Source organism: Gymnodraco acuticeps, unplaced genomic scaffold, assembly GCF_902827175.1.
Source record: "Gymnodraco acuticeps unplaced genomic scaffold, fGymAcu1.1, whole genome shotgun sequence".
Classification (NCBI taxonomy): domain Eukaryota; kingdom Metazoa; phylum Chordata; class Actinopteri; order Perciformes; family Bathydraconidae; genus Gymnodraco; species Gymnodraco acuticeps.
In genome coordinates, this window is record NW_022991226.1 from 1 (window position 1) to 14,398 (window position 14,398).

General features: G+C 41.1%; 1 protein-coding gene across 1 annotated transcript; it reads left to right on the plus strand.

The window, feature by feature from the left end:
* Positions 1 to 997: 997 nt before the first annotated feature.
* Positions 998 to 11,109, plus strand: LOC117561813 (transcription factor HIVEP2-like). The gene is made up of 5 exons (XM_034239413.1): positions 998 to 1,143; positions 3,132 to 3,939; positions 6,079 to 6,169; positions 9,862 to 9,981; positions 10,263 to 11,109. Exons 1-5 carry the CDS (start codon positions 1,059 to 1,061, stop codon positions 10,434 to 10,436), a joined length of 1,278 nt encoding a protein of 425 aa, XP_034095304.1. The 5' UTR covers positions 998 to 1,058; the 3' UTR covers positions 10,437 to 11,109.
* Positions 11,110 to 14,398: the final 3,289 nt, after the last annotated feature.

Consider the following 14,398-nt stretch of genomic DNA (forward strand, 5'->3'; position numbering starts at 1 on the left):
TGTTTGACCTGTTTATAAATCTGTATTCCACCTTTTTACGATTTTAATTCCAACTGATTACACAATTATTATAACAATTATAACCCAAATGTGTATTACATCTGTTAAGCCTACCTAACTACAATTTATTACCCAGTATTTTCACTTCTTTTAAGGATTTTATCGCAGGTCAAAATTCAGCCATTGAACACAGATGCTATGAATTTGAATAAAACCAATGAAAGTAGTGACCATAGTTTTTTTTTGTGAAGAATTTTTGTATGGAACCATTTATGTTATTTTTGTCAGGAAAAAATAACCCCTTATTCCGACATAAAACATTAGCAAATGGGTCGAAATAGACAGAAAAGTTAAACTGCTTTTTAATTAATCTAAATGTGAGGTAGAAGTGAGTGTATTTTCTGACTGCAATCATTATAAGATATTAGATAGATGGATTTTCTGTGCCATTAGTCAAAATTAGGTTTCCTTTTTTTCATGGTTTCATACTTTCCGTAAATGTTGCTCCTTGAAAGAGTAGAAAAACATCAAGTAGATGATTTCAAACTCAATATAAGAGCTTTTGCTGAAGAATTAAATCCTAAAACATAAAACTAAGTGGTTAAATGTGGTCAGACAGGAACCTCCTGTAAGATGCGGACTCGTTGACATGTAACATTCAATAAAGAAGCCATTATCTGATAGATTTTCATTTCCTCTCTTCACATACGAAATATTTCTGGTTTCGCATTCAACCAAGAGATCAGACTAGTTTAGTATTTGTGTCATTAAATCACATTTTGTACAAATTATATATCATTTGCAAATTGTAATTTTGTGGTCTCGCCCTTTGTTCCATCACTTCTATTTCCATTTCACCCTCTTTTACTTTGTCACAGCCAAGCAAGCTCTGGTTTCCAGTAAGACTAGTCGAAGGGTCATTAAATGGTGTGTGTGTGTGTGTGTGTGTGTGTGTGTGTGTGTGTGTGTGTGATGTGTGTGTGTGTGTGTGTGTGTGTGTGTGTGTGTGTGTGTGTGTGTGTGTGTGTGTGTGTTTTGTAGGAAACCTGACGAAGCACATGAAGTCTAAGGCTCATATGAAAAAGTGTCTGGAGTTGGGAGTCTCCATGTCTTCTGTGGAGGACAACGAGGCGGACGAAGGAGGTAGGAAACACACAATCACACACACACACACACACACACACACACACACACACACACACACACACACACACACACACACCACACACACACGGACTCACTCTGAGTGTCTTTGGCTTGGTGCGGTTGTATTGGGACAATTATTGTAATGAAAGCAGAGCACTCACTCGACACAACACTAAACTGACAGAAAACATCCTTCCATAATTTGTTGGAAATTCAGAGTTTCTTATTGGATTACAACAATATATTCCCATGAACAATTCCATAGCCACAATTTAATTTTCCTGCAGTGACGGTCCTGACACACACACACACACACACACACACTCTCACACACAGACACATACACTCTCTCTCTCACACACACACACACTCTCTCTCTCTCTCTCACACACAGACACAGACACACACCACACACACACTCTCTCTCTCACACACAGACACACACACACACACTCTCTCTCTCACACACAGACACACACACACACACACACACACACACACACACACACACTCACTCTCTCTCTCTCTCTCTGTCTCACACAGACACACACACTCTCTCACACACACACACACACACACCATTTAAGTGCATCTTTTAAGTGCAATATTTTAAACGTTGTATTTGACGATTTTAGTACAGACTTTTTATCTCATAACTCAAACTAAATTCATAATTTAAAATGTGTTTAAAGTCCATCTGTGTGTGTGTGTGTGTGTGTGTGTGTGTGTGTGTGTGTGTGTGTGTGTGTGTGTGTGTGTGTGTGTGTGTGTGTGTGTGTGTGTGTGTGTGTGTGTGTGTGTGTGTGTGTGGTGTGTGTGTGTGTGTGTGTGTGTGTGTGTGTGTGTGTGTCCTTCTGTTGAGACCTAAACATTTGTGGTTTGTTTACACAAAACAACTGTTGAATATGAGAGACGAACTGATCCCAACTCAAAAACGGCTTCTTTACGCTGGAGGACTTCCAGAAGAAGCAAATAAAGTGATGGAAAAAATAAATATAATGGTTTCTCATCTCAAGAGCTCATTAACATGGTTCCTCGGCAACTTTTCACTCACGTTCCCCTTTCTGTGAGTCTCCAGCTTCATTTGACGCGTTTGACCCAGAGTGATGTTTGGTTTCCTGCCAACAGTAACGTTACAGCTACTGTACAGTAAAGCAAGACCTTGCCCACGTTTGGCTGGAGTCCATTCAGCAGAACAACCAAAGCGTTGTGGGTTTTTTCTCAAATAACTTTGTTTTATTGTGTTTTATACTTTATTGGTTTGAGCCGGTGGGAACGGGGTTCAGTTTTGAACTGAAACTGTTTCTGTTTCAACATATTAATAGGAACTGTTTCTCTCAGTTTATCTTCATCATCTTCTTTTGTTTGATGTACACTTCCTAGACTTCTTTCCTTTCTTTCTTTCTTGATTCCTTTACTAACTAATTGTCCTTAGTTCCTTCCTTTCCCATTTCTCTCTACATTCCCTTTCACTGTTTCCCTCCAATATTTTGTACTTTTGTATAATTTTCCTATTTTGTGTTTACTCTTCTTCCTTTGTCCCACTTCCTCCACTTTAACTTATTACGCTATGTTTACCTTAAATGTTATTTTTCTTTCCACTCACTGCGTCACCTTTCCACTCGCTGCGTCACCTTTCCTCTCGCTCCGTCACCTTTCCTCTCGCTCCGTCACCTTTCCTCTCGCTCCGTCACCTTTCCGCTCGCTCCTGTCCAACTATTTCTCCTCTTCCTCGTCTTCTTAACCTTACCTTCTGTTTATTTTTCCTTTTACAATTGTATTGAATATATATAAATGTGTCTTTGATTGTGTATATATATAGGTATATACGTATTGAATACATATTTTTATATATATTTGTATTTTTGTATTCGGGATTGTGGGAGACGGTATTTCGATCTCTGTCTGTACACACAAACTGAAAGAATGACAATAAAGTTGACTTTGCACCCTCCTTATCTTTGTCCCTCCTCTTCCTCTCGTAGATGTCGGGGAGGAAGGCCAGCGGTGTGAGAAGACGTCTCAAGTCTCGCTGGATCACCAGTTCTCCGACGCCGACGACTCGGATGACGACGGCGACGACGTGGACGATGACGACGAAGACGAGGACGACTATGATGGCGACTTTACGCCAAAAACCCGCTCTCGCTCCACCAGCCCTCAGCCGTTCAGCCTGCCCTCCATGTCCATCACCGCCATGGCCTCCTCCCACCCTCACCTCTCTCACCTCTCTCCCCTCCCTCACCCCTCGGACCTCATGGGGAGCGCCAACAAACCGCCGCTTTTCGGGTATTTCACCACCGTGCCGAGCATCCAGATCACTCCTCAGGCTCCACCGATCATCCACAGCCAGGCGGAGTTTCAGAGGAATCAACTCCTTTCTCCCCCCTCCATGGATGAAGACCTCCCCTCTCCAGACCCTTCCTCTCGCCTGTCCTCCCCCGGGTTAGAAATCTCCCGATGTCCATCCCCGATCTCCCCTTCTTCGTCCCCATCGTCCCGTCGATATCTCTCCCCACGCCGCGATCTTTCACCTTGTGCCGGACATCTTTCACCCCGTCGAGACCTCTCCCCAATGCGTCATATCTCCCCAAAGAGAGACCTTGCAGGGGGTTACAGACGAGACCTCTCCCCCAGGAGGGGTCACCTCTCGCTGCTCTCCCCTCTCTCACGGCCTACGTCTCCAGCAGGAAGAGACTACAAGCGAGACCTTTCACCCCGAGGACGTCACAGAGCGATGATCCGGGCGGTGTCCCCCCGTCGAGGGCTGCACCAACACCTCCACCACCCGAGGTAAGTCCAATTCAATTCAAATTCAATTCAGAGGTTTTATTGTCATATGCACAAAGCTACAGGGTAGAAATGGCAATGGAAATCTTCTGACCTGAGCTCCTCCAACAATCCAACATATATAATAAAATACAAAATTAAAGTGAGGGAGGTTTAATAATGTCTGTTCAGCTATACTGAACAAAAATATAAACGCAACACTTTTGTTTTTGCTCCCATTTTTCATGAGATGAACTCAAAGATCTAAAACATTTTCTATAAACACAAATAACCATTTCTTCTCTCAAATATTGTTCACAAATCTGAAAGAATCTGTGATAGTGAGCACTTCTTCTCCTTTGCCGAGATAATCCATCCCACCTCACAGGTTGTGGGCATATCAAGATGCTGATTAGACAGCATGATTATTGCACAGGTGTGCCTTAGGCTGCCACAATAAAAGGCCACTCGGAACGTGCAGTTTTGCTATTATTGGGGGGGTCTGGGGGGGTCCGAAAACTCAGTCAGTATCTGGTGTGAGGGGTAGGGGTAGGGGTAGGGTAATGTTGGTGAATCGAGTGGCCCATGGTGGTGGTGGGGTTTATGGTATGGGCAGGGTCTATGTTTATTGGGGACGACGACTACACAGGCCACTCGATTCACAACATTACCCTACCCATACCCCTACCCCTACCCCCTCCACATCACAGACACTGACTGGTTTTTCCGGACCCCCCCAGACCCCCCCAATAAAGCACAAACTGCACGTTTCAAGTGGCCTTTTATTGTTGGCCAGCCTAAGGCCACCTGTGGCAATAATCATGCTGTCTAATCAGCATCTTGATATGCCACAACCTGTGAGGTGGGATGGATTATCTCGGCAAAGGAGAAGTGCTCACTATCACAGATTCTTTCAGATTTGTGAACAATATTTGAGAGAAATGGTTATTTTGTGTTTATAGAAAATGTTTTAGATCTTTGAGTTCACCTCATGAGAAATGGGAGCAAAAACAAAAGTGTTGCGTTTATATTTTTGTTCAGTGTAAGTTTTAACATTAAATATGTTTATCATTAAATTCACAATATTGATGCCCTTTGAAAAGTCCATGATTATCCCAGTACAACCTCATTTTAAGAGTAACTAATCCTTACCCTAACACGCAATGGAGAGTCCATGAGCAAAGTTTTAAAAGCTTTTTGAATTCTGCTTTTTTAAATATATATCCATCATTCAATTCACAATATTAATAACCTTTGAAGAGTCCATGATAACCACGGTACAACCTCATTTAAAGAGTTACTAATCCCAACCCTAACCCTAACCCTAAAACACAATGGAGAGTCCATGACAGCCATATGAAAGGTAGCAGCTAGAAACGCCACATTTGGTGCACTTGAACAATCGAATAAGTCAATCACACAGAACCAATTTGGTGAATGTACCACTTATCTATAACTGAGTTATATCAGGATTATACCTGTTTTGCTATAATGGGTGTCAATGACAGCTACACCAAGGGGAAAAGCTAGAGGCGCCAAACTTGGTACACGTGAGGGGAGGAAGGAGACCATCACAGATGCCAAATTTCATGATTGTAGTACTCACCGTTCGGGAGTTATATGAGAATCATTACATTTCCCTGGTAAATTCAACCCTAACCCTAAAATTGGATATTAATGGGAAAAAGTGAACCGTGAAATTGGCACTGAAACCTGTTTACTGTTTTTGTTTGAGAGGAGGAGACTTATGTGGATGAATATGTTACTGAGTAATGAATAATGAAATAATTGTTAATGGTTTAAGATCACTGCTATGACAAACTCCCATGACCCGACGCTACTTCCCAACCCACTCCATCTTTTTTTGTAGATTTTATTTACGTTACTTAAACTCCCTTTTAAATCCTCATGGACCTTTCATTTTATAGAATTGTAATTATTGTACTCTAACTGTATTTGTGTCATTATGTTTTGTACCCATTCAATGGTATTTTCACATTTATCATTTTACTATATAATTCATGTTTGTTGATTTGTGATCTGAGACAAATGTGTTTTGTGATACTGGGCTACAGAAATACATTTGAATTGAATTGAACTTAAAGATTTGATTGAAGACTTGAAGGGTTAACGTGATATGTCTTGTTGTTGTGTGACTTCCAGCCAGCTGAGTGGATCTCGGGGCCTGAGGCAGGGTCACCAGGCGGAGCTCGGCATTCTGGGATGTCGCAGAACCGGAACCGAAATGGAGACGGTAAGAAATAACAAATTAGACAATCGAGTCGACTTTTTCTTTATTTCATGCATGTTTTTAGTATTTACTGTAGATTCTTTAAAGCTACACAAGGGCTATGTCACTTAATACAAAGGGGCAGCATTACATACATGTATCTTTTTTTAAATTAATTACCCAGTTCATCTTTATATCATGGAGTTCGGCTTGAATATATGCAGCAGTTAACCAAGTTTCTCTAAACTCACTTGTTACCATTTGTCTTTTACTGTTTTAATAAGCCTGGCAGGAGAGTTTTATTTGTATTTATATGTCTTTAGCGGGCATGAACTTTCCATTTTTAGCAACACATTTAGTCTGTTATCTGTTTATTCCACATATTCACATTATTATTATTATATTATACATTATTTATTCTACTGTACAGAATTTACTTTTACTTACTTTGATCCTATTCCATTTACCTCAGTGTGTTACTTGCACCATTTCATTGTTTTATATATTTCTTTGTCTTGAGTTTCTTTGGCTAAAACTATCGCAATATTGGGAAAAGCCAGATACATTCTGGAACTCATTGCATACTCTATATAACACACTCATATTGCCATATCTGATTGACTGTGTGGAGATTTGGGGAAACACGTACAAAACCAATACAGCCGTTATGCACATTACAAAAAAAGGCTATAAGAGTTATCAATAATGTTGGATATCTTGAACACACTAATGTATTATTTTTGAAGTCACACATATTGAAGTTCATTGATCTGGTTAAATTTAAAACGGCACAAATCATGCACAGAGCCAGACATAATCTACTTCCTAGGACATTAAAAACATTGTTCGTAGACAGAGAGGGAGGGTATCATCTGAGAGGAAATCTACATTTTAAACTCCAGGTCAGAACAACTCTGAGAAGTATGAGTTTAACAACCTGTGGGGTGACTTTATGGAATGGTTTGGAGCAGGAGTTCAAACAAAGCACAAGCATAATTCAGTTTAAAAGGATGTACAGAAACACTTTTTTGCAAAAATATGAGAATGAAGAAAGGTGATTGAAGATGAGAGATTATTGTATAAATGTAAATGTATGTAGGAATAACTTGCATAATGATTTAAAGGACAATCATTGATCAAGTAAGGGGTGGGAATGAATAAGCATTTGCTTCCTCCTGCTCCCTTTCGGACACATATGATTTATTATTATTATTAATATGAAGACATTTTTTGTTTTTTTGTTGAATATACAGATATTACCATGAATGTGGATAAAAACTGTATTATAACAATACGGTATTCTGTTTTTCACATTTGTTATTTGTTATTTTTTAATCTGTTCGAAATAAAGACTGAAAGAAAGAAAGAGTATAGTTGCATTGTTGGAGAAGCCTGGCTTAAGCCCTAATATGTGCAATGCAACAACTACACTGCAGCAATTGTGCATATTAAAAGAAAGCCTTTGAGTCTTGAATGTCAACTGGGATTGAGCAGACTTTCTGACACTCTTCTGCACAGAAAGAGGGGAATGAAGAAGGAGCAGAGGGGAAAAGCATCTGGCAGACAGAAGCATTTTGAGGGGGTGAGGGAATAAAGAGAGTGTTGGAGAGAGGGATGATTGAAGATAGGGCTGCTGGGTTTTGGTGGTAATGGGATCTTGGCTGGCGTTGGTGTGGTTAATAACGCGGCTGTTTTTCTTCTTAAGAGCCCTACTTCAGCTCTGGCTTCTGCTGCTGCTCGCTCTGAAACAAAGCGTGAAGCAGAGGCTCTGCTTTGATAACCCAGCGTTCTCCAAATGATAGATTAATGTTTTAACAACCATCATGCTTTGTGTTTCTTTTTCTTACCAACCGTCCTGAACAACCACACATTTCTGTTTCCATGCCGGCTTACAGAGTGGTGCAGGAATACGTCCTAACTCCCTGGAAATGAGTTAGCCTTTTAGCACTTCCTAGAAGTCAATGTTTTTTTAAATGTGTTTTTGGTTGTTAGCCTGAAATAAGGAGCCCTACAATAGCCGCCTTTAGCTTAGGAGTTGTGACATGAAGTAATGTGACCGCGCTGTAGTTCCTTTATAGCCCAACATTAGCCACCTTTAGCTTAGCGGTGGTGACATGAAGTCATGTGACCGTGCTGTAGTTCCTTTATAGCCCAACATTAGCCACCTTTAGCTTAGCGGTGGTGACGTGAAGTCATGTGACCGTGCTGTAGTTCCTTTATTACATTACATTGCATTTAGCTGACGCTTTTATCCAAAGCGACTTACAATAAGTGCGTTCGACCAACAAAATACAAACTTGAAGAAAACAGAATCATAAAGTACATCAGGCTTCATAGAGCCAAACATTTCAAGTGCTACTCAACTGGCTTTAGGTAAGCCAGTCCTTTATTAGTATATAAGTGCTTTGTTAATAGTTCTAACGCTCGAAGTGGAGTCGAAAGAGATGAGTTTTCAGTTTGCGCCAGAAGATGTGCAAGCTATCTGCTGTCCTGATGTCAATGGGGAGCTCATTCCACCATCTTGGAGCCAGGACAGCAAACCCACGTGTTTTTGCTGATGGGAACTTGGGTCCCCCTCGCAGTGAGGGGTGCAGCGAGCCGTTTGGTTGATGCAGAGCGTAGTGCACGCGCTGGGGTGTACGGTTTAACCATGTCCTGGATGTAGGAAGGGCCAGATCCATTCGCAGCACGGTACGCAAGTACCAGTGTCTTGAAGTGGATTCTAGCAGTTACCGGAAGCCAGTGAAGGGAGCGGAGGAGCGGCGTGGTGTGGGAACATTTAGGAAGGTTGAAGACCAGACGAGCCGCTGCATTCTGGATGAGCTGCAGAGGTCGGATGGCACATGCAGGTAGACCAGCCAGGAGGGAGTTGCAGTAGTCTAGGCGTGAGATGACGAGAGCCTGGACCAGAACCTGAGTCGCTTTCTGAGTCAGCTGGGGACGTATCTTCCTGATGTTGTAAAGCGTGTATCTGCAGCAATGGGTTGTAGCAGCGATGTTTGCAGTGAAGGACAGGTTGTTATCTAGGGTCACACCCAGATTCCTTGCAGTCTGAGTCGGGGAAACAACTGAGGTGCCGATGTTGATTTTTAGGTCAAGAGTGGGACAATCTTTTCCCGGGAGGAAGAGCAGCTCAGTCTTGTCAAGGTTGAGCTTGAGGTGGTGAGCAGACATCCACTGAGAGATGTCAGCTAGACAAGCAGAGATGCGTGCGACGACCTGGGTCTCTGAGCGGGGGAAGGACAGAATTAATTGGGTGTCATCAGCGTAGCAGTGGTATGAAAAACCATGCGAGGAGGGGACCAAGAACAGAGCCAAACATTATCCTCCTTTAGCTTAGCGGAGGTGACTTGAAGTCATGTGACCTTGCTGTAGTTCCTTTATAGCCTAACGTTCAGAAATCATAAAGTGGTGTTAGTATGTGGAGATTATCTTGCTGAATAAAACGTGTAAGTATCATAAACGTTTGTTTGCCACAGAGATTATTTTCTGCAATAATCCAAAATCCAATGGAGAAATCCTATTGGCTTTTTGTCAAAGAAAACCCTCTATTATTATTATTATTTCTAACAAAATATTTAGTTTTCTATTTAGTGTTTATTTGAACTGATGTGTTTCTGTTTGCCTTCGCTTCGTATTCAAATGTCTAGAAGATGAGCAGAGAGGCAGCAAAAAAGAGGCGTCCATGTTTTTCATGTTTCCTCTCCTCTTTCCAGGAACATTGTCTGGAATCCTTGTCGCCAGGGGAACGGGACCAGTGCAGTAACCGCGGTAACCAGTCCAGCCCGCCTCACCAAGTCCTGTTTAGTCACCTTCCTCTCCACTCCCAACTCCAGGTATCTCAATTCTTTATTTTTGTTTTAGTCATTTCTCCCGTGTATATGTTGTGTCTGAGTGCCTGCATTCATCTTTTATTTTTTATTATGAAACATTATTTTATGGTACTTTCTAAAATGTTTTATTGTAATATTTAGAAGATCATTTGTTTTAATTGCTTTCATAAATGTTCGTTTGATCTTCTCCTTTATTACACAATCAATACTTGTTATTTTTACACATTTCACTGTTGGGTTTTTTGGATTAGTTTTCATTACTCAACCTATTTTTCTGATTTCAGGTGCGTTCTCCGTTCCCAATGATCCCCATCGGAGGGATCCAGATGGTTCACTCCGTCCCGACCTCCGTCACCTCCGCTCTGAGCCAGAGAAAGCTGCAGAAAACAGCTCGGAGGACTCAACAACCAGTGAGGCCTCTCATTTCACCTCCCTGGAAGAAAGGGGAGTCATCGTAGGAGGAGGAGGAGTGAGGTTAGAGCAGGAGGAATACATCCAAACCTGCACCAAGGCCATCGCTTCCCTCTGCATCGACTCGCAGGAACTCAGGGGAGGTGGAGGAGGGAAACATGGCGGCAGAGCTCCTTCATTATCCTGTTCTTCTTTGTCTGAACAGCCATCCGTCTCCAGGTCGCCACCATCTCCTCACCCTTCATCATCTCCTCCTCAAGGTCCCGGGAAACAGCACTTTAGCTCCTCCTCCTCTTCCTCTTCCTCCTTTCCTCCAGAAACCCTCCATCCTCCAACAGGGTCCAAACCTCTGAGGCTGGAGAGGGAAAAGGAGGCGGAAAGCACAAAGAGAAGCAAAGACGTATCGTAGGGAGGAGGAGGAGAGAACATGGATTTTAGTTTTTGTTTGTTTTGGATAATAGGAAGGGATGAAGTGCAACAGAGAGAGAAAAATGACTTTTGCACACTTTACACATTTTCTCCTACATCACTTTATACATGCACACACACTCTCTCACACACACACATATGGATACAAAGAAAAACAGCTCTTGTCAAAAAAAGACTTTTATCGTTAATGTACTTCATGCCTCAGAAACGTTTCTTATTTAAAGAGGATCTGATACGGTTACACATGTACTCCACCAATTCAATCTGCTATAATAAAGGAAAAGGACTCTGGCTAAGCGGTACGTTAAAAAAAAAGAAAGAATCAAGACAGCTACGTGTGTGCCTTTTCTTTCATCTTTATCGTTGTTTTTTTGCTTATTTTCTTATAAGCAAACAAAGCAGGAAGGTAAATGTAAATACAATACTATCAGCTTTGTAATAAATGCAATCCCCCCCCCCTCCCCCCTTTTACCGCCCCACCTCCTGTGTTTTGGACACCTTAAAGTCTCGACAAGCGATGTGAAGTTATGGATATTACTATTACGTACGGTTGCACTAAAACATATTTTTATATGAGTGAAATTTTAAAAAATGGCTTTTTTTGTGTTTCTATTCTATAATACTATTTATTATTACTGTAACCATGTTTCATAAATTGTACATTTTTTCTTAAATGTCGTGGATGCCTTTTTCTATGTAAAGCATGGGGTTTTGCTATGGCTTACATTAGGGCGAGGATATGTACACTGTAATATGGCTTTATATGTTAGACCTATTTATATATGTCTAAGTGAGGAGGTCTAGTTTGGAGGTATATACACATAGAAGTAAGATTTACCAGATATTTACCCAGCATATGAATAAATACGGTATTTAGAATCTATCATCTATCTATCTATCTATCGTTCTATCTATCGTTCTATCTATCTATCTATCGTTCTATCTATCGTTCTATCTATCGTTCTATCTATCTATCTATTGTTCTATCTATCGTTCTATCTATCTATCTATCGTTCTATCTATCGTTCTATCTATCTATCTATCGTTCTATCTATCTATCGTTCTATCTATCGTTCTATCTATCCATCGATCTATCTATCGTTCTATCTATCATTCTATCTATCGTTCTATCTACCGTTCTATCTATCTATCTATCATTCTATCTATCGTTCTATCTATCATTCTATCTATCGTTCTATCTACCGTTCTATCTATCTATCGATCTATCTACCGTTCTATCTATCTATCGATCTATCTACCGTTCTATCTATCTATATATCTATCTATCTATCTGCACTTAACATTTACGATGAGATTCACCTTACGGTAGTTTGCTTGTACATTTTCTCCGCTGCCGGTCCCTGGTTGTGATTTGTTCTCGTTTTTTACTCACTTTTCGTGGAATTATATCTTGAGATTTTTACGATGCACAGACTCAGCATTAAGTGAATGAACATGCCTTCTTGCACCGTGGTGTTTCTGCTCAATTATCCGTTTGTTTTTTTAACCCCTTTTTCCCCAAATATCGATGTCACGTTATAACAGGAAGCTCCACTTTCTAAAAATATTTCTTGAATGAAGACAGTTTTATTCGTCGGATATCTGAACGGGGAAACATTCCAGTCCATGTAAATATTCAGTCCCTTTACATTTTTCTGGCATTGATGCACATTGTTGCAATGGCAATCAACCCCTTATTTAATTGCGTTATTTCTGGGGACACATACACCAAGCTCTCTGACGAATGCACCTTATATTTCTTAGGATCTCCGCTATGAACTCCGCACTAGGATCTTTTTGTTGTTGTTTGCAGCAAACTTTGATTGAAATGGAAATGTTTAGGAGTGCTCTGAGCCCCAGAACTGTCTGAAAAATAATCATAATAATACTTTGTGACATTTAGGCTTTCTGCACTGCTTTCCTTTGACCCTCCTCCTCTTTGTAGCTAAGCAATATTTAGCCGAAATTCTGCTCACCAGCAGGGAGTGTATTTGTTGCAAGGCAACGACAAGCGTTCTTGAAAATCCTAAAATCAGGAGAAGAGGGGTGATTTCAGTGACAACTCTTTTCTCTTCGGACAGTTTTGGGTGGAGTCGGGCAGGCTGCAATGTGAGTGTGTATCTGTACTCTGTATCGGTGTGTATCGACCAGTATATCCTCTTCTTACGACTCTTTTCTATTTGGATCCTCCCTCCTGTTATGTACACTTATCAAGACGACAATGATGTCTTTAAAAAAAATCTCTTTCTCTCTTTCAAAGATATCAAAAAGCACAAGTCATTGTATAGGAATGACGACAATACAAAAAAAAGAAAAGACAAAAAAAAGGTAAACGTGCGTATAAAAGGGTAACGTTTGTGATGGTGTTCTGTGGAATTAATACATATATCATGTATGACCCCAGTGGCAAGGAGGAATCGCAGTAGAAGTGGAAAAGTGGATTGTTGTTTTCAAATAAATATGAATAGAATCATTTGTTTGTCTGCGCCATTTTTGATTGACTTTCATTTTCTTACACCAATACTTTCAATCCAATCCGATCCAGAGCTACAGTATCTTAACATGTCCTACTTTCACAACACTTATGGCGCATTTCCACTGCAGCGGGTAGCCCCGTTTAAGCGTCCTTAACCGTCCTCAAGCGGCCAGGCCAGTTTTTGGTGGCCTTTCCATATAGCGTAGCACCGGCTAGCGGGTACTTTTTCCGGCCCCATAAAATCGTGGTTCCCTCAGACCAGGGCCAGGGCTGAACTAGTGACGTCAACACTCTCGACTGCTGATTGGTCAGAGAGAATCGTCACAAGATCGCGCGCGAGATCATCCCTAGTGTCGCGTATATATTTAGAAGCAAGCTTGCAGCATTTTTATAAACAGCATTTTGTAAACGGATGAGCTACAAAAATGGCTACGTCTAATAAGAAAAGCACACCGTGGTCGACCGAGGAGGTGACGACGTTCCTACATCTCATTGGGGATGATCAAATCCAGCGGGAGCTCGACGGAACAACTCGAAATGTGAACACAAACAAAGCCGATCGCCCCGCCTACACTGCGCTGCTACCCCAGGTCCTAAACTGTAATGGAAATGCGCCACGGCCTGGGCCGGCCAGCGAGGCAGCCCGAGGCCAGAGCGAGGACGCTTATTAGTTATACTCATAGTGCTTCTCTTAGCAATAGCTGCACCGATAGGCTATAAACAGGGTAGTGTGATTAAACCATCATTTGTGTGGAATTATATAGAAAAAAATAGTTTTGATGTTTAATTTTCTTCTAAACTGACTCTTATTACCTTTTCTTATTTCTCTGACACGCAGAGACGCAGTCAAATAAAAACATGGTCTCATATTGTGGGAGCAAAACACTACATTTGCAGGTCCCATTGTTATAGTTATTGTTATCATTATTATGCGCCGCTTTCCACCTTCTTCTCCAGTAGGACTTAGATGAGGGTGTTGCACTTTTCCCTTTCCTACATGTGATGTTTTGGTGTTGATGTTTTTTGTTGTTGTTTTATTTATTTAACCGTCAAGTGGGAAATAAGTATTTTTTGTGTTTTTCTTAGTATCCTAAGACACTGTGA